Source organism: Notamacropus eugenii, chromosome 2 (genome assembly GCF_028372415.1).
Source record: "Notamacropus eugenii isolate mMacEug1 chromosome 2, mMacEug1.pri_v2, whole genome shotgun sequence".
Lineage (NCBI taxonomy): Eukaryota > Metazoa > Chordata > Mammalia > Diprotodontia > Macropodidae > Notamacropus > Notamacropus eugenii.
Window position 1 is genome coordinate 106,565,013 of NC_092873.1, and position 19,440 is coordinate 106,584,452.

A 19,440-nucleotide genomic window follows, 5' to 3' on the forward strand; every position below is an offset into this window, starting at 1 on the left:
AAGAGGCAACTTTTGGAATGCAGAATAGCTGCCTGTTTCAACTTTCATTTTCTATTCCTTTATTGCCTCTGTTTTTCTGCAGCTCCAGAGTAAAGTCCTGTGTAGGTTGGGCTAGCCCACTTAATTATACTATCTACAATACCTGTTAGGCCTGATGGGTGAAGAGGCCCCGCTAAGCTGAGCTCTATATCCTGCTCAGAATGTATCAAAGTTGGGGTTATAGCTCTCCTTTTTTTTCTGGGAAAGAACTGATTCCCCCTGGAGGCGATCCATGACCTAATCATCAGCACAGCTCATTCAATAAAACATATTTATTCTGTACAATATATATATACATATGTATATGTGTATATATATAGAGAGAGAGATGCAGAGAAACTTCAAACAACAAATGATCCCTGAGCCCAAGATAACCCAGGACATCAATAATGAGGAAGGAGGAAGTCCCTTTGCTAGAGCAGGGGACATAACAACCCTCCATTTCTTTGAGGGAGGGGAAAAGTTACCTGCAACAACGGGCAGGACAGAATCACTGCAAACAAATAGAACAGTGAGGGATACGACTGCTTGGAAGCAGGAAAGGTAAAGGTTGACAGGGGAGCTGGAACCCCAGTACCCAGTCACCCATTTTTATAAAGTAAAACATGTCCGATCCATAACAAAAAAACAATAAAAATCCAAACAAACAATAAATCTTCAGAGAGACAGGGCAGACAAGACCATGACTGACATGCAGCTGACCCTTAGTACGTCAAGCCCTGGACTAGCCTGATCAATAGCACCTATGGGGCTTGTTGGGGGATGAGGATGGAGTGATGGAGATCCTTAAAACAGGGAACAAGAGGAAGTGGGGGGATGGACCATTAGGCCCTGGCACAAAGTGTGGGCAGTAAAACTCACTGCCCACATGCCACTCCTTACCCGTTTGGACCTTGATCTCCAGGTAGACATGGGGACATGTCTTTTGTCCACAGTCAGATGGAACTGGCCTCTGTTGGAAATTTATTTAGCCCTGAGGGCTAGAAAATAGGCTCCTTCCTGAGAATCACCCCAAGCTACAACTGTTTCCAAGAAGCCCAGATCATGCTGGGAGATTCACCCCAGTCCAAAATCTCTGAAAGGGTATGGCTCAAAGTGACCAAAGTGGTCTCTTCCAAGGCCCCAGCAGAAGGGCCATGGTTTGGCCAGAGTTGGAGAAGCCAAGCCTGGGGCACGGCCCTAAGCCAGTACCCTGAGTTTTCCTGTCTTCTCTCACAGGACTTTCCTTCCCCTGGCCACATTAAGTTGGGCACCACTCCAGAGGTGCTGGGAGAGGCAACTGGCAGGGAACGCCCCCTCCCCATGGCTATTAACACACAGAGCTGCCACTGGGGGCAGCATGGTCTGAAGTCACCTTGTATATTGTAGGGACAGCAACGAAGATGCCCCTTGCCTGGGGTAGTTCAGCAGCCCAGCCTGGCCTGGGCCTCTCCTGCTGCAATAGCCTGCACGTCGGTGACATGACCGATGCCTTTGGTGACGCCCTCCCGGAAGAGCAACTTGGCACCCACCTTCAGGTACTCTGGGTGTTTCAGGAAGCGGAAACGCACTACTGCCTTCTCCCCAGTCCGCAGCTTGTCCTACAACAGATATGCAATCACTGGTGCTGGTCAGCAGATCCTGTCCCAGCTAGAGAGCTAGGGGTCCTATCAGCTCTCCCCACAGTGAGTACTACTCAGGTTCTATCTACCTCATGGGAACATCTGTCCACTCTGGGAAGTAAGAGATGCTTTTACAAGCCCAGGGCATTTCCCTTCTTTTCTAAGGTAGAAATGAATCTTCCCCTAAGGAATCAGGGAACAATTGGGCACCACTCACCTTGGCATGGATCTTCTCCACTACAGCTGTCTGACGCACATTGCCCACGTGCACAGTCACCTGGAAGCCACGCCGGAAGGTGGTAGCATGGAACAGCAGGACAATCTCTGCCTCAAACACCGAGCAGATAGTGGGGTTCATCTCAGGGCTCACCATCACCATGCCCTGTGGAAGCAGAAGTCACTCAGGCCCAGATGGGACAGACCCCAAATTATGTCCTCCAGCTTTTCAACATCAAAAGCCCTTGCATATTTCCCCTTCCATAAGGCTTAACTTAAAACACAGCTGCTATAGAAAGCCTTCCTACCTCCTCATCATTCTAATCACTTCTTTACTCTCTGCACTTTATAGGATAGTAATAGGACGCTCAGTTTGCACTACATTAATTCCCACTTGTTGAGATCTCTTTTCCCTCCAAGTCATCCTTCACAACAGATTAATCTCTTAGATTTGGTCATGTCCCTCCTCTGCTCACAAATCTTTAGTGGGTCCCTACTGTTTCTTCCTGGAATAAAAAGTTCTCCAAAATCTGGCCTCACCCAACCTTTCCAGCTTTATTTATAGCACTTCTGTCCATGTATTTTATAATCCAGTGAACACAGATTTCTCTGTACCCCCCCTTGAACACCCCTTGAATACTGCCATCTGTGGTTTTGCTCATATTCAATATATCTAGAGTGTTCTTTTTCCCCATGTTTCTACCCACCTTTTAAAAAGTCAAGTCAAATGCCATTTTCTCCACAAAGTCCTCCCTAATCCCCTAATCGATAACCTTTCCCCATCAGACCTCACATGCACTTTGTTTTGTACCTCATTTATAATGTAATATTTTATATTACACTAATCCGTGTTTGTATCTTAATCCCCACTGGACAGTAAGCCCCACAAAAGGGTCTGTATGGCAGCATGCCTTATTTAATTTTGTAGCACTCCCACCCAGTTCCTAGAACAATGTTCTCTACATGGTAAATGCTTAACACATATTTGCTGGGTGTACATATTGACTATTAGTGTTGGAGTATCCTGTCTATGAACTTTCACCGTGGGATTCAGAAGGGTAGGAACTGTTCCTTTCATGCCTCTCTGCAGTAGTAGATAAGAACAGGAGTCTGCACATAAGCCAAACAGCCCTGCCTTTGAAAGTATTTCCCCAATAGTCCTACCTTACCACCCAAAACTCACCTTTCGAAGAAGAGCACGGTCAAAATCACCGAGGGCCAGTGTAGCCGCCTGGCCTGCTCTAAGTACTCTGCAGGCTGAACGATTGCGTTGGATGCTGCACACCTTCAGCTCCAGGAAGCGTCCATCATCTGTGGGACCTACCACCAGCTGGTCCCCCTCACGGCAGATCCCACTGTAGTCCAGAGTGGGAATTGTACAGGGTCAGCCCCGGCCTCTTGCCTACTTCCCACGAGGTTCTGGGCCACCCCCTTCCCATTTAAAACTCCTCCTATAGCAGTGCCTCTTTTCCTGGGAGATGGGACTGGGATTAATTGGGAAAGAGCACTTGACTCAAAGGTGGGGAGCTGCTCTCTCTGGGTTCAAAGCTCAAACTCTGAAGGAAAAATCTATGAGGAAAATCCATCCCAAAGCTTAGAGAATGCCACACTGACTAGAGCACTACTATTTCATGATCAAGAGTTTGCTGAAACATTAATAGTGTGAATCCTGACCCTATCATCCTCTGATGTGACCTCTGATTCAAAGGCAGATCCCAGAAAGGAACTCTCATCTTCCCTTTTTTAGTTAAGACTAGTTAGGTGGAACTTGGATACTTCCCCAGGGCCCAAACACCCACACCTCACCCCAGTGGTCCAGGAGACTAATTATCTTAGGGTATGATTCCCAGAAGATAGGAATGTTGTTCCTTCCCACATATAGCATCAGGCTAGTTGTCTCCAGCACTTCTGACAATGAAGGCATAGACTCTTGAAGCCGTTAAGTTCCTTTGGTTGGGGTCTGCTCAGCTTCGTAGTAGGGAGGTGGGGATTTACCTCCTCTGGAGCCTGATGCCATCATGTGGAGGGAACCCTCTAACAAAATCTCCCCCAACAAGGGAGTCACCTGGAAAGTGTCCCTCCAACAACAGTCCCCACCTCTGGCACCGTGTAGATTTCATCCACCTGAGACCAAAGAGGACACCATCAGTGGGTGGCCAAAGAGGCCCAGGAGGTTCCTAGGCCTCTGGGTAGACCTTGAGGATCAGCTTCAAGGCAAGTGGCTCAAACCAAACTTATCCCAGCTCCCTACCCTGCCCCAGCCCATCTCCTACCTGGAACTCAGTCAGCTGCTGCATGAGCTCTTCCTGTTCTTTGCTGTTGGTGAGTGGTGGCAAGATATTGAGAAAGACTTTGAGCAGGTCCAGGCTTTCCCCAGACACACTAGACAATGTGAAGATGGGAGTGACACTGTAAGGAAAGACATGGAATGGTCAGTCAAGGAAGGTCCCTAGAGTAGAGGGCACCTGTGAGATTTCTTAGGCTAGCCTCAGGATCTTACTATCAAAGAAGGTGAGGTTTTAAGATTTTCCCCTGCTGTTATCTTAGCTCCATATTTAGGACCTCTGAGATAGTCCTCTGAAAATGAGGGAAGAAGCATGGCACCTGGAGTAGAAAGTATGTAAAGAAATGTCCAAGTACAGACATTTCATCCCGTGGTCCTGGACCAGGTCAGTGTAGCTTGGTATTGGCCTTGGCAGTACAGTTATGTTGGAAGGAGGATGACTTGTGGTAGTACACTACTCTGAAGAACTCATAGATTGAATTAGAATGGTCTCTCCACTGCTGGAGAGATTAGGGGGTGAGAAAATGGAAGGAAGGGGAGAGATAATGCTTCTGGTTATCTTCTGCTCTGAATGGGGGGTGGACTTACTTGGGTGACTGGGCAAACTGTTGGGCAGCAGTGACAGCATCATCATCAGAAGTGACCAACAAGGGAAGTTTGTGGCAGCCAGGCTGCTTAAGGACCCTTTCCAGCTGGCGCACTGTCCTTTCCACTGTGGCCTTTGAGCATAGGTCCACCTTGCTGACCACAATGAAGAATGGCACTTTCAGGGCTAGGGCCAGCCCCAAATGCTCCCGTGTGGTACCCGCTGCAACAAAGAAGCAAGGGGTAGGAAGAATTAGAAAATTGAAAAACAGAAATGAGAGAACCAGAGGGAAGCACTTGTTATAGCACCTACTAGGTGCCAAGCACTATACTAAGTGCTCTACAAATATTATCTTATTTGATCCTCACAACACCTATGAGGTAGGTACTGTCATTATCCTCATTTTACAATTAAGGAAAGTGAGGCAAAGGATAAGTGACTTGCCCAGGATCATACAGCTAGGAAGAATCTAAGACTGAATGTGAACTTGGGCCTTCCTGACTTTAGGAGGCATAGGATTATAGACTTAGAGGTGGAAGGGACCTTAGAGCCTATGGAGTACAATCTCCTCATTTTACACAATGGAACTAAAGCACAGAGAAGTCAAGTGACTTTCACAGGGCCGTGTAGCTAGTAAATGTCTAAGGCTGCATTTGCACTCAGGTCTTCCTGGTTTCAAGTCCAGTCCTCTACTCCCCATGTCACGTATCTGCCTCCATCTGAACCTACCCTTTGAAAAGGCCCAGGGTAATAGCAGATTTGAAGGCCATGTTGCCTCTGAAAGTACTCACCAATGCCAGTATTTGCACTGACTAGAAGCAGGGCACAGTCAGGACAGTAGGAGGTCAGGCCAAAGATGGTAGTACGTAGATATTTGTGGTGTCCTGCCAGGTCAATGAAGGTGATCATCTTGGAGCTGCTCTCACAGATCTGCTCTGCTGTCCTGGAGTCACTGTAGTTCACCACCTGGACCAGCCCTCTTATTAGCACCTGCTGCTAGCTCACCCCGACCCTTCCTCCTATTTAGGGCTGAGCTTCATGGACCTGACCCAAACACCATTTAGTTTGAAAGAGCATCTCTTCCTCACCACCTTAAAAGTCATCAAAGTGCTTCTACTGCCTCCCAGTCCTTCCCTAGAATCTGGTCCAATCATGCTTCCTCTCTTTCTGCATACCTCTCCCCTGCTGTTAAAGCCAAGGATCTCAAAGCTGATGCTGGAAGTACGACCAGATTGGATCTCATGCAGGTGACGGAAAAGATTGAGCCGGGCCCTGCCCCGCCCATTGTCCAGTTCCCCCTGGGTCAGCACCCCCAGGAGAGTTGATTTCCCAGAGTCCACATTGCCCAGGACAGCCACACGAAGGTCCAAGAACTGTGAAGAAATCAACTCCAGGTCAGGGCTCCTCTCCCTCCTGCCTTGAATTTGGGGACAGGAGATAAAGTATCCTGGGGCAACAAGGAAGGAGTGAGCCACCCCAAGAAGCTTGGACCAGGGGAGATGATCCCAGAAGAGGGGCAGGGACACATGTATGTTCAGGTGTGTGTGTGGGAGGGAAGGTATATGCTAGGGGACAGGCTTTACCTGCTGGTTGTCAGGGACCTTGCGCACCAACACCTCAGTGATCTTTCGAGGAACATCGCTATCGTAATCCACCTCTCGCTCCCGGAGAACTGTGATGTCTGCCCCCACCCTGTGCACAGTAAGGTCAATCTCCTACTCCCAGTCCAATGCATATCCCCGTCCCATCCTGACTTAGTGCCACCTGACTTCCTTTGCCTCTCTAGCCCGGATCGACCAGGTGCTCAATCCTTTGATATCTCTACTCCATACATCTACTCCTTTTCTCTTTTCCCATCCATAACCATGGCCTCCCCTACCTCTTCAAAGGCTCAAAGCAAGGGCCACAAGTCTGGGTCCCCTGAAATAGGCCCCAGAACCTCAATCCCTCCCCACCTCTGGCACTGAACCTTAGCCAAAAGACGAGAGCAGGGAAGCCCAACCATGATCCCCTGGGGAAAGGGGTCAAGGCAGGGAAGTGCTATCAGAAAAAGTACAGAGAGAAAGAAGGAGAGTGGAGAAGGGGACATACTTCTCAGCCATCCGGTGCAGGGTCTTGAGGGATGCCCGCATCTCCTCATCAGCCAGCCCTACTAATAGCCCATTGTCCTCCACCCCAATCTGATAGACAGCCTCGCCCCGGCCTTCCTGGAGCCGCCATTTCATCTGTGTCACCAGGTGCTCAAAGCGGTACTGGGATGGGTTTACCAGCTTCAACTGGGAAACAGAGGTAAGAAGGTGAAGTCACACAGGCACCCTCATTTGCCCCAAGAAAGACCAGGGCCATCTACCTCCCTATAGATTACTTCGAGTAATTTAATTTGTCTACCACCTGGCCCTACTTCCACCCTGGGAATGAATCCAGTCCCTTTTAAGACAATCTTTTCTAGTCCCATTCCTCTAAAGAGCTAGGAATTCAGGAGAAACTTGGGGATGGAAACCCACACAGGTCAGGGACAATCCTGATTCCCCTACTCACCCCAAGACTCACCTTGTACTCAATGTTTCCATCCTCAGCCTGTAAAGAAACATAACACCGGGCAGTCACTGAACACTGCCGTAATCCCTCCCCCTTTTCTCCTGGACTCCAGCCTAGTCTCCAAGTTATTCTCTTCAAATAGCAGGAAGCCCAGAATGCAGCATCTTGCCAAGGCAGGAGGCATCTGAGGGACCAGGGTAACTCCCTCATCCAGTCCCAATTTGGCCCCTCCAGTGGGGAAAGCTGCCCTGCTAGATCCTGGGAAGTAATCCAATGAGCCAAGGACAGAACACAGGAGTTCTTCCCTCCTTTGGGTCATTACTCTCCACTGGAAAAGATGTTAAACTGATATCCCCAGAGGTCAGAGCCTTCTCTACCCTCAGGCTGATCTAACCATCTCTCTCCCAGTCAGCACTTCCTGCTCCACCCCCTTGACTGATGTCATGAGGAATAAGAGGCTGTATACCTTCTGTGTCAGGGACAGAAGGTATGCTTAGCACTGTCCACTTGAAACGCAGAAGTCCAAACTAAGGAGGGTCAGGTTAGGAGAGGTCTAAGCAAGGGACATGAATTGAAGCTGAGAGGGACAAAAGTATGCTGAAAACCTAGAGACCCTTGAACAATGCTGGAGGCATTTGGGAAGTACACCAAATTTGCTTATGTCCTAAAAGGCCTTAATGCTATCCAAAGATGTCTTCTCCTGCCACTGAAGAAAAGAGAGACAGGAAAGAGTGCCTTATCTTCTTGGAAATTCCTTTCTCTAAAAAGGTCTTCACACCCTTCCTAGGTTCCACTCTGCACTCACTGCATTGTCACCCTATAGGCTTTAATGAACAAGACTCAGCATTCCTTCAAGTCTCTCACTCCTTTAATCTGTTCATTTATTAAAAACAAACAAATAAACAAATGAATGCTTACTGTGTGTGCCCAGCCATTCTTCTTAGAGCTGGCCCAGGGATTCAGGGGCTTAGTCCCCACTCATTCAGTAATCATTAACCTTCATTCCCCCGATTTCTACTTCTATCCTCGTGGTCTGTCTTTATTTCCCAATTAGTTTTCCTCATCATTTAGCAAGCAGCACTTACTGAATTAGTGACAAGAAGTAGTAGGTATTGAGACAAAGCTAGAAGAGTAAAAGTTGCAAAAAGGCACATGTAGGCTTGATGCCAGGAAAAGCTTTTTAACAATTAGAACTGCCCAGAAGTGGAATGGACTGCCTCAAGAGGAGACGCTCTCCTTCCCTTGGAAGTCTTCTAGCAGAAGCTGAATGACCATGGGGATTCCTTTAAGGTTTGGCATGAACAAGATGGTCACCGAGGTCCCTTCCAGCTCTCAAATTCTTTGATTCTGGAAAAGACCTTTCTCCTTCAGACGTCACCTAGTATTCTGATTTACATTTTGTTTAACTTACTTATCATGTCCTACTGAGTATTACAGTTATCTATGTATGTGTCTCATATCTCCTGCTACACTAAGTTTCCCTAGAAGTACTTGCCCCATCTCTGATTTTAGCTGTGTGACCATAGACAAACTTAACCCCTCTGAGCCTCAGTCTTTTCATCTGTAGAGGGAATAATGAAACCTCACAGAGCTCTGAGGCTAAAATGAGAATGTACATAGTTTTTTGAAATCTTTCAAGTGCTATGTAATTGTCAGCTAGAATTATAATTTCCTTCAGGACCTAGAACACAATAAGGACATAATAAATGTTTACTGAACTGAATTCAGACCTTTCCCCTTAGAGATTATAACCTTATAGTCCCTGATGAAGAAGGGATATACGGGCTTTCAATCTCCCAGACCCGGGGTCGTCTTCACCTCAAAGTACCAATTATCCCCAACAAAAGGGCCAATTTAAGCAGAAGGGTTGTCAACATTCACCCCCTCCTTTGTAATCAATTCTTTCAGGCAATAGGGAACTAGAGAAACTCAGGGCATACATATGCATCTCCTCTGGGGTTCCCTTTCCCACAAAACAGAAGGAAAAGGTGTTCTCTGTGCTCCTCTCCCCAGCATCATTTAACTCACTTTGGAAATGAGTTTGTGCTAGGCAGGGGGAAAGTATCCCTCTGATTCTCCTGTTGGTTTCCTCCCCAAAAGGTAGGCAGTATTTGTTCTCTCAGTCTCTCCCTAATCCCCTCAACCTTCAGGATTAGAGATTACACAGAATGGGGAGTTAGAATATTCTTTCCCCCCCCTCAGGTCTCCTCTCTTTTTGGGTGCAAGGCAGGTATAGGATTTGAGGAAATGTTCTGTTCTTTTTCAGTCCTACCCTATGGGACAAGATCAGGATTTGGACAGAGGGTTCTTTGACCAAAGCCCCCAAACTCAGGGATGTTGTTTTTTCCAAAAGTTCCCTTCCTAATGGAACACTGCCCCCTCCCCTGACACTCCCACATAGAACAGATATAGGATGGAAAGAGGAAAGTGTTTCCTCTGCTCTTTCTCAACCACCCCTCATGGGACTGGGACGGGTAGATAGAGTGGAAGGGATGTATTTTCTGTTTCTCAGATCCTTCTCCCAGGTACAGGATAGGATGAGGGTGGAGGGGTCGGGTGTGCTCTCTCTCTGTGCCCCTTCCTGACACTCCAATCTAATTCTTAGGACAAAAGGAAGTTCAGGATTGAGGGAATTGACTGCCTCTCCTGGAGTTGTTCCCTCATGGAGTTGAAGGGGGTGCTCTCTCTACCCCTCTCCAACCCACAGGACACAGACAAGACGAGGGATGCCCTATCTGCCCCTCTCCTTACTCACTCCCCCCCGGGACAAGAGAAGGTTCAGGATAAGGGGTTGGAGCCAGGACAGGATGAAACCTGGGCTCTGATCCCCCAGGATGCCCCTCGTAGAACAAGTACTATACGGGAGGTGTGCTCTCAGGCACTCCCCCCATGGGACAGGTACAGGTGTGCTCTCTGATCCTTTGGGATACGCTCCCCATGGGGCAGGCACGGAAAGGGGGGACGGTCCACTGACCTCTGCGATCCCACTACAGGGCAGACACAGGAGGGGGTGCTGTGCTCTTTGACCTTCCTGGACCCCGAAAAGGTGGGGGCTGTGTTCTCTAATACTCTGGGCCCCCCACTGGGCGGGAACGGGGAGCGGGGCGCGGCGCGGCGCTCTCTGACCCTCCAGGACCCTCCATAGGGCAGGAACATGAGCGGGGGGCTGAACTCTCTGCCCTCGGGGCCACCCCCATGGCGCAGGTAGAGACGGGAGCGGGGGTGCCCTCCTCACCTCAGGGGGCAGATACGGGGGGTTGTTGGCCTTGCCCCCTCGGTTCCTTCCGCTCTTCTTCTTCCCCTTCGGGGCCCCGCCGCCGCCGCTGCCGCCTCTTGTCTTGAGGCCGCCGCCACCGCTGCCGCCGCCGACCGCACCACCTCCACTTCCCACAGGACCTCCGGCTGGCCGGCAGCAGCCGCCGAACAGCTCGGACACCCGCGAGTCCATCCGCCGCTGCCCCCCGCCCCTGCCCCTGCCCCTCCCCCCCGCCGCCGCGGCCGCCTAGTCTGAGCCTCCGCCGCCACCACCGCGTAGGGCCGAGCCTGAGGAGAGCGGGGCGGAGCCTGAACAGGCCCCGCCCCTTGGCACTCTTTCCCCCCACCCCCTTCGAGCGCGTCAGAAAAACAGCCGCGGAGCACCACGGGATACGAAGTCCCCAACGTTACGGTCGCCCACTGTAAAGAATATACTGCCATCCTACAATTCCCGGTAGGCACCGTGGCGCAAAACCTCAGGGGAGGGGACAAAATTTGTCCTTGGGCGCAAAGCATCAAGGAAATTGTAGTCTCATCTCGGCTATCCCCGGGTTGCAAGAGACTTTTTCCCTTAACCTTCCAAAGGGAGGGCGCCCCAATAAAGTACTAAGCTCGCTCTGTCCTGGTACACACGCACAAAAGACACACTTCTGAGTGGGCTGGTGCGGGGTTCAGCTATCCGAGTCCCGTTTTAAGCGTGGGAGTAAGGGTAGAGGAAATGAAGGGGAGCGTTACATAAAAAAATGAGGGTCGTGCTACTGGGTTCTCAGGGACAGATAGAATTTCGGGACTTCAGTGTCCCTGAGCTGGCTCTGGACCGTATCACAACTAGGAGCTGAGACCCCGTGGTTTGAGGGTCTCCGAGATACGAGAATGTGAAGCCTCTAATCCTATCTGCTCGTCCGCAGCCCAGCCTGCCTCAGTTTCTCCTTTGTGCCTCCGTCACAATCATGCCATCGGGGTGAGTCAGGGAGCCCAGGGCTTGTGGGCGTGTGGGAGAACGTGGTTAGGTTAATTATGACTGTTATTGTTGGGATGACTGCCGTCTTTACACGGTAGCCACTCAGCTCAATTGCCGCCTCCTTCCGTCTTCCAAGAGGACTTCACGCTGTTTTCAGCAGCCTGGGGCACCTCTACACTGTCGGCACACGGTGTAGAAGTCTATAAACCTATAGGGTCTGCCCCAGGGCTAAAAACACACCTAAGCAGCTGAACACAGCCTACCCGAACCTAACCCGCCCCCCTTCTACCCCCCAGATCAACTTCCCCTCCTCTTTGTTTTGAAGCCGAACCAATCAGGGAGGATATAACTAAGGTTTATTTCCAAACACCCAGGCTTATGGGAGGGGCTAGGTACCTCCCGGGGAGGAGCTGAGGTCCTAGTTGCATCAGATCCAGGAAAGCCGGAGGGAGGACGGGGTAGGGAGGAGGAGGGGACTTAACACTAGTAGAAACTTGGCAAAGAGCCGAAAGGATTTTTGACTTTTGACTTAATAGCTTGGGTCAGCTCTTAACACTATCCGCACCCTCCGAGGCCCTGACTACCAGATGTTGCACAAACATCCAGCACAAGGATTAACGAATGATACCAGGAAGGCCGAGTGATCAAGTGGTTAGTTCAATGGGCAGCTCGGAGTCAGGACGCAAGATTTTTATTCCTGGACACCACCGATGACTCACTTAGTGTCCACTTCCCCTCATGCACAAACAGTGGGCACATGATAAACAAAAACCATCGATTGAGCTCTCCACCAAGCCTCAGTTTCCTCCTTCCAGCTCTAACATTCTATGAACTATGGGGCAGCTAGGTGGTGCAGTGGATAGAGCACCAGTGCAGGAGTCAGGAGGATTTGAGTTCAAGTCTCACCTCAGACACTTGACACTCACTAGCTGTGTGACCTTGGGCAGGTCACTTAACCCCCATTGCCTCATCCTGGGTCATCTCCAGTCATCCTGATGAATATCTGGTCACTGGATTCAGATGGCTCTGGAGGAGAAGTGAGGCTGGTGACCTGCACAGCCCTCCCTCACTCAAAACAAAGTCAAGTGCAAGTCATGATCTGATGGCATGGTCTTCAGCAACGAAGGACGAACACACTGTCTGAACTATAAGCATGTTCTCCTTCAAGTCTCAGTTTCTCTACAAGCTAGAGACAGTGGCTTACCTCTGGTGTTGCTCTCTGGGGCTCTGAGGAGGAGCTGGAGGATCCCGAAGCAGAAAGCAAGGAGTGCAGTGGACTGTGGGTCATCGTTCCTATCTCTTTCCTCCCCTCCCCCCACTCTCCGTGGGCTAGAGGGGGTGGAAAAGTGACATCTGTAAAACAAAACGAACCACCCCACACCAGCTGACTTCAACTGTCGGTCTCAGTTGTCCAAGAACCCCACCAGAGGATCTTTTCCTCCTTTTACTACTTGGGTGTGGAGGAGTTAGAGGAGCCAAGGACCCCTTCGGATGGAATTCCTGTGGGGACTGACCCAGGCACACTTTCTGAGGAGGACCAGCAAAGGAGGAAGGACGGGTTTTGCAAGGGAGGTGGTTCTTCTGTCCCCCCTAGGGCCCCCAGTCCACCACGTGGATAAGCTGATAGCCACCCTGCTGCACTGGCCTGATAACCCGACCCACTCTGCCCCACGGGTACTTGGACGGCGTTCTCTCCCCGCATCCTTTTGGTCTTCAAGGGGTAGGGGATTTCGGGTAGTTAGTGGAGGTGGTCAACACTTCTGCCTCCTCTCGACCTGCCTGACCAAACAGATAAGGCTGGGCAGACAGGTGAGGCAAGACAGGTCACCGACGCGTCAGAGGCGGGAGTGCCTGGGCAGGAGGGTGCAGTGTGCAAGTTCCCTAGGGAGGGAAGGGTGGGGTGTCTGTGAGGCAGTAAGCTACGGTGCACGTATGGGGTAGCAGTGGAAAGGGCACTGGGTCTGGAGTCAGGAACTGAGTTCGAATGTGACCTCAGGCATTTCCCAGCCGTGTGATACTGGCAAGTCACTGCACCCTGTTTCCCTCAGTTTCCTCATCTGTAAAATGAGCTGGAAAAGGAACTTGGCAGACCACTCCTAGCCAAGAAAACCCCAGACGGAGCGTCAGCCCCGACTCAATGAAAGCCAAAGGCCAAGGCGTGGGCTCCGAGGGGAGGAAGCAGCGGAAGGGAGCGCGGGGACGCGCAGGGGTCTCGGACCGATCAGACTAAGGAGAGAAGGCGGAGCTCCCACCCCCACACAGCGCCGCCGCCTTTCTTCGCCCCTTTCGGCGCCGGAAGCGGAAGTAGTAGCTTCCCATGGCACCCTGCGAGGAGGGATTCATTCAAACCGGTCCGCGGAGGGAGGAGGTTGTGATGGCGGCGCCGAGACCGGAAGTGGCGGCGGTCGGTGGTAAAGCGTGGGCTCCGCGGCTCCGGGGGGCGATCGTGGGCCGGGCCTTTGCCCCGCTAATCCGTTCTGGGGTCTTTGGGATGAGTCCCCTCCCTGGGAGGTCTCCCACCCCGCCTGGAGGCCGGCCTCTTTTCCCGTTGCCTTCCGTCCTCTCTGCTCTCCCTCCCTTCTTGGTCAGTCAACCAGTCAGTCAGCTGTTGAGCTGCCAGCTTGTGTCCAGCGCCCGGCCGCCCCCGGTCAGTCAGCGAGCTAGGAAGCCCCTGCTTTGGGCCGGCTCGGCCCTCGGTCTGCCCTGGATACCAAGGCCAGCCAGGGCCTGCCTTCCGGGAGCTGCCCTTCTCCCTCTTCTTAGAGGCGTGCCTGCTGGTCCGCGTCAAAACCCAGCTGCGGGCCACCCCCTTTGGAACCCGTGCCCCCCAAACCCGGCCTTCCTTGGTTTCCATCCTCTCCCTAATCCCCTCTGATCTGCTCTAGTGAGTACTCTTCTTTGAGACCTAGCTGGCTTGTAACTAAGTTTATGAGGCGGGTCTTCTTACCCCACCCCTTCACGCTGATTATGTACATGTCTGTATGTCTGTCTGTATGTATATAATATATACCTATAGAGACACAGTGTATATGCCAAGACGTAGAGCGTTTGTGTGTCTGTTTTGTAGTTGAGTCCTTTGCAGCCACTTCCTGCTTGACTCTTTGTGACCACTTTTGGGGTTTTTTTGGCAAAGATACTGCGGTGACTTGCCATTTCCTTCTCCAGCCCATTTTACTGATGAGGAAACTGAGGCAAATGGTTGAGTGACTTACCCAGGGTCACTCATCCACTACGTGTCTGAGGTCAGATTCTCACTCAGGTCTTCCTGACTCCAGACCCAGTCAGCACTCTATCCACTGTAACACCTAACTGCCCCTATATATGTCTGTACATATATTTATCCACACACATGTATGCACATGTGTGTATACAGGCGTTGTGTATACATGTACATATATGTTTGCATGTACACACATGTGTATATTCATAATACATATATAATAAATAACATGTTAAAGTTTGTATAGTACTTAACATAAATGATCTTACTCGAGCCTTAACTCTCCCACCACCCACAAGTTCTGCTCTTAGGTCAGATGGACTAGGGACTTTATTCTTCCCTTCCAGATCCAGGGGTGGGCAAAGGGTACATCAGGGTGTAGACTGACAGATTAGATTTTACAGATTCCACACTACAGGACCTGAGCCATTAGTTAAGTCATTCTTGAGATGGATACAGGGAAATTTCAATCAATGAAAACAAGAATAAATAAACATGGCTATTGCATTTGACTTTTCCTTTAACATCCTGTTATTTAGCCCAACTTTCAGAGTTGGAAAGGTTCGAGGATTCAGAAGGGTCCTGTGCCTCCCAGACAGAACTACTTGAGTCGGCTTCAGCCTATGACGCTTCCAGCAACCCGGAGCATCTCTGTCCTGGAGATTTCATGGTCCCTGTGGTGTTCCCAGGACCTGTGAGCTCAGAAGGCTGCTGCCGATTTGCCTGTGAGCTCCTGAAGCATATCATGTACCAGAGGCAGCAGCTGCCACTTCCATATGACCAGCTCACAGTCTTCTACTCTAAGCCCTCTCCCCAGGTAAGTATGAGCTTTGTTCTGGGGTAAGGTGGGAAAAGGGAATTAGACAGAAAAAAGGCTAAATTCACTAACTAGCTCCTGTTTCAGTCTCAAATATCATTAGTCCTATCCTTCCTTTCTATCCTTGACTTGGCATAGAAAAAGTAGTAGGTCCCCCTTCATTAGAGGCCTTCAAGTGGAGGCTAAATGACCATTTGTCAAGGGTGTTCCAATGGCTGTTCCCTTTAGGGTTGGGTTGTTCCTTCTAGGTAGCTGCTCTGGTGCCTTTTGCCTCCTCCAGGTTTGCTGCCTCCATTTCTTTGATTCATAGCACATAGCACCTTACAATCAGACTTCTGATCCCACAGCTCTACTGAAACTGCCCCTAAAGAGCTTGGCCATCATCTTCTAACTGTTAAATCCAACATTTGTGGAAACATCACTTCTCAGACTGTACAGTGCTATAGAGATACAAATAAGAGAGGAGGCGGTGTGGGGGAGTGGCTAGAGAATTGGCTTTGGAGTCCAGTAGACCTAGCTTCAAGTCCTGCCTTTGACATTTGTGATCTTGGCCAAGTCCCATAACCTCTTAGTGGCCCAGCTCATTCTCTAAAACTCTGAAGTGCAGAAAAGGTGCAGCCCATCTGCACTGGACCTCATTGGAAGGTCCCTATTTCAATGCAACCACAGACCCCATTGCATATATTTATGTAGCACTTGACAGGTTGAAAGGTGACATCACCCCCTTCAGTTCCCATAATGGCCCCATGAAGTAGAGTATACCAGGACAATAGTTTTTAAACAGACCCATGATTTCATTAATGTTGGGTGCTTTACCTCCGTTTTGTAGATGAGGAAAAAGACTCCCTTGAGTGGTTTGTCAGTCATAAACTAATCAAAAGGAGAGGCTTTGGAGTGTAGAAAGAGCACCAGAGGAGTAATGATTGATTCCAATGACTCAACTTATGACTTAACCTCTCTGCCTCAAATCTCTTCTCTTATTTAAGCCCTTGGCTGGAAAGCAACTATCCTGAGTCTTCCCTTGCTGATTGGAGCTTATGGAAGGAATGACCACAGTATAGAGTCGCTACATGCTCTGAGGTGTTTTGTGCTTTCTGATGATAATTTGATAGTGCCTTGTGTACCGTGGATGATGGCAAAGTTTTAGTGTGGTTCAGTGTTAAGCACTGCCCTAGCAAATGCCCAGAATTAGGATTGCTGCAGCCATGTGCCACACAATAAGCTCCCCCAACAATTGAAGAAAGATAGCTGAGATCATCTGAATTTAGAGTATCAGTTGTTCAAATTGATGGGGCTTTGAGGTCTGGTAAATACTACTCTGATGCCTTCCTTACTATACAGATGAGAGTGAAGGTGAAATTGGGTCAGCTTTCTGATCCATTCAACCAGGTGGGGCACTGAGGAGCTGTTTAAGAAAGGACAGTTTCTCTATAATGTCCTCACAAATTAGGTTTGAGACGTGTCCATTGTCCCTTAAGAAAGAAAAGTAGGTTGTAGTGGAAAGAATCCTTAATTTAGAATAAAAAGATGGGTTTAAATCCTGGCTCTGTTATTTACTAGCTATGGGAACTTGGGCTATTCACTTAACCACTTTAGACCTCGGTTAACTTCAGTGAACAGTGAAAGGTAGCCATTGGATTAGGTAGCCATTGAAAAAGGTTTCTTCCAGTTTCTGAATCCATGATCTTATAATCCCTAGGTATTGGGGTAACCTAGCAAGGTTGGAGTAGGTGGTATGGAAACATGGGAGGGAGGGATAGGTTGGAGAGGCCAAGCATGGGCCCTTAATGCTCATTCTCCTTCCTGGACCACCCCATAGGCAGAAGACATGGTAAGGAAGAAAGCTGAGCGAAGCTACAAGAAATTCCAGCAGGCCTTGGTGGAATTGGAAGGTATCCTGAGCCACCTCGAGAGCCTCTTTGCCAGGACGCTAGTGCCACGGGTGCTGATCCTTCTTGGGGGCAATGCTTTGTGCCCCAAGGAGTTCTATGAGCTGGACCTGGCTCGGTTGACCCTGGGCAGGATGGGGCAAAGCCTCAGCACGTCTGCTTGCCTGCGTCGTCTCTTCCGTGCCCTCTTTATGGCGGATGCCTTCAGTGAACTGACGGCTGCCCCGGCCATGGGCACCATTGTCATGGCCCAGGGACATCGTGAGTGCGGTGAGGACTGGTTTCGCCCCAAACTCAATTATCAGGTTCCAAAACGGGGCCACAAGTTGACTGTGACCTTATCTTGTGGGGGTCCCCCCCTCCCAGATTCTACCTGGGATGATTATATCTGGTTCCAGGCACCAGTGACACTCAAAGGCTTTCGTGAATGAAGAGGTTTTTGGCTTTTGCAGACAGCACAGCGGTTTCATCTTTTGCATTGTGGGCCAAGAACCTTGCTTGCTTGACAGCTGAGCTGCTTGTTAACGAAAGGATTTGTCCTGTTTGAGGGTTTGGTACTTTCTCCCAATTGGGCTTCAAAAGGGTTGTATTGTGGAGGTACATTGTGATAACTGAGCAGCCACGTCTTCCTGCTAATCCCAGGGTGATTTTTCTTGTGGACAGTGGTCACTCTGTACTGGGGCTGAGAAGGTTTGCGGTAGGCTTGTGACTGCTTTTGTAAAGATTCCTCCGAACCTTGCCCAACTGTGGTTGAACCTGAGCCTTCCATTGAAATGATGTGGGTGTGACTGACCAAGCTTGTATATAAAAATGAATGTGTTCATATTAAAATTTCCTGAATCTCCGCTGACTTAAAGGGACTGCACAAGTTTGAGACCTTAGTGTCTTGTTTTCTTTTGCCTTTTCTGCCCCCAGGGCTCCTAGGCCAATCTTGTCAATTGAGGGCTCTTTTCCTTGGCTACGTTGAGACAGAAACTGGGCTTCAGCAAACAGCATCAAATTCAGAGGGTATCAGTATAATTGGTTGCTAGGCTCACTTAATATAGATTTGAGGAAGATTAGGGCACTTCTCTCTGCCCAACATCAGGAATAGACTCCATGTTCTAGGACTTATGAGTTTTGAATTCTTGTACCAAATCAGGTAATCAAATCAGAAGATAAGTGTAAAGATGTGGTTTCTTTTTATGGAAGAGAAAGCTATCACCCACCCTTCAGAGAAAGGAAGGCAGCATCAGATATTGGATTGACCCTTGTCCTGAGAGTTGAGAAGCCCTCGGTTAGAGTATTAGCTCCAATACCATTAGCTTTGGGATCCCACTATAGCTATTTCATGTCTATAGTTTTGTCATCCAAAACAGGAATAATGTTTGTAACTGTAGAAAAAGTGCTTTCTGAACCTCAAATAGAACTGTAAAGTTGCTTTAATTTTTAATAATATTGTTATTATAATATTATAATGCCCAATGTCACTATCATTAAAATCCTCTGACACAGGAAGATGGCTGGTATTTGGTAGGAATAGCATTGACTTGAGTCAGAGGATCTAGGTTCCAGTTCCACTGCCTGTGTTAACTGCCTGTATGACTTTAGACAAGTCATTTCATCTCCCTAGACTTCAGTTTCCTCATCTGAAAAAAAATGAGCTTGGACTAGATCTTAACCTAGAGTCTTTGAATTTAAAAAAAATTTTTTTTGATAACTATTAATGTAGCTCATTTCCTTTGTAATCCTCTTTTATGCATTTAAAAGCATTGTTCTAGGGGTCCCTTAGCTTCACCAGACTGACAAAGGGGGAGGGTATGACAAAGAAGGGTTAGATGCTAGACTAGATGCTTTCTGAAGTTCTTTTTTAGCTCTAGATCTGTGACTCTATGATCTTTGGTTCTTAAAGGCTGTATCAGTGCACAAGTTCTATCAGGTCACATCCTGCTGGAAAGGCATCGAGGGCCAACAGTGGACCATGTAAGGAGTCACTTAAAATCAGCAGAGCTGGCAGAGGCCCATCTCCAGTTTGGCTACAGGGCAACTGCCTTT

General features: G+C 49.3%; 2 protein-coding genes across 5 annotated transcripts; one reads left to right on the forward strand and one right to left on the reverse strand.

The window, feature by feature from the left end:
- Positions 1 to 296: 296 nt before the first annotated feature.
- GTPBP2 (GTP binding protein 2) lies at positions 297 to 13,273 on the reverse strand. Of its 4 annotated transcripts, none has more exons than XM_072642251.1 (13): positions 13,159 to 13,273; positions 12,685 to 12,833; positions 7,277 to 7,303; positions 6,818 to 7,002; positions 6,310 to 6,418; positions 5,902 to 6,099; positions 5,518 to 5,692; positions 4,729 to 4,948; positions 4,130 to 4,265; positions 3,922 to 3,980; positions 3,040 to 3,211; positions 1,858 to 2,022; positions 297 to 1,619 (listed from the first exon to the last, which is right to left on the reverse strand). In XM_072642251.1, the coding sequence occupies exons 2-13, from the start codon at positions 12,766 to 12,768 to the stop codon at positions 1,443 to 1,445; spliced, it is 1,707 nt and encodes a 568-aa protein (XP_072498352.1). In that variant the 5' UTR covers positions 12,769 to 12,833; positions 13,159 to 13,273; the 3' UTR covers positions 297 to 1,442. The 4 variants fall into 4 exon arrangements, with proteins under 4 accessions (XP_072498352.1, XP_072498353.1, XP_072498354.1 ...); XM_072642252.1 differs by having other exon boundaries at positions 12,995 to 13,242; XM_072642253.1 differs by having other exon boundaries at positions 13,126 to 13,210.
- Positions 13,274 to 13,694: 421 nt separating this feature from the next.
- On the forward strand, positions 13,695 to 18,280 carry MAD2L1BP (MAD2L1 binding protein). Its single transcript, XM_072642283.1, has 3 exons — positions 13,695 to 13,891; positions 15,240 to 15,517; positions 17,337 to 18,280. Exons 1-3 carry the CDS (start codon positions 13,798 to 13,800, stop codon positions 17,835 to 17,837), a joined length of 873 nt encoding a protein of 290 aa, XP_072498384.1. The 5' UTR covers positions 13,695 to 13,797; the 3' UTR covers positions 17,838 to 18,280.
- The last annotated feature ends 1,160 nt before the right edge of the window (positions 18,281 to 19,440 follow it).

Excerpts from the sequence above, each read along its gene's own strand:
- MAD2L1BP (XM_072642283.1), top strand. The coding sequence starts at position 13,798 with ATGGCACCCTGCGAGGAGGGATTCATTCAAACCGGTCCGCGGAGGGAG. Across the intron at positions 13,892-15,239 it reads GGAAGTGGCGGCGGTCGGTG|CCCAACTTTCAGAGTTGGAA; the intron begins GTAAAGCGTGGG and ends CCTGTTATTTAG. Across the intron at positions 15,518-17,336 it reads ACTCTAAGCCCTCTCCCCAG|GCAGAAGACATGGTAAGGAA; the intron begins GTAAGTATGAGC and ends ACCACCCCATAG.
- GTPBP2 (XM_072642250.1), bottom strand. The coding sequence starts at position 10,712 with ATGGACTCGCGGGTGTCCGAGCTGTTCGGCGGCTGCTGCCGGCCAGCC. Across the intron at positions 7,304-10,499 it reads CCCCGTATCTGCCCCCTGAG|GCTGAGGATGGAAACATTGA; the intron begins GTGAGGAGGGCA and ends GTTTCTTTACAG. Across the intron at positions 4,949-5,517 it reads CAGTGCAAATACTGGCATTG|CGGGTACCACACGGGAGCAT; the intron begins GTGAGTACTTTC and ends TCTTTGTTGCAG.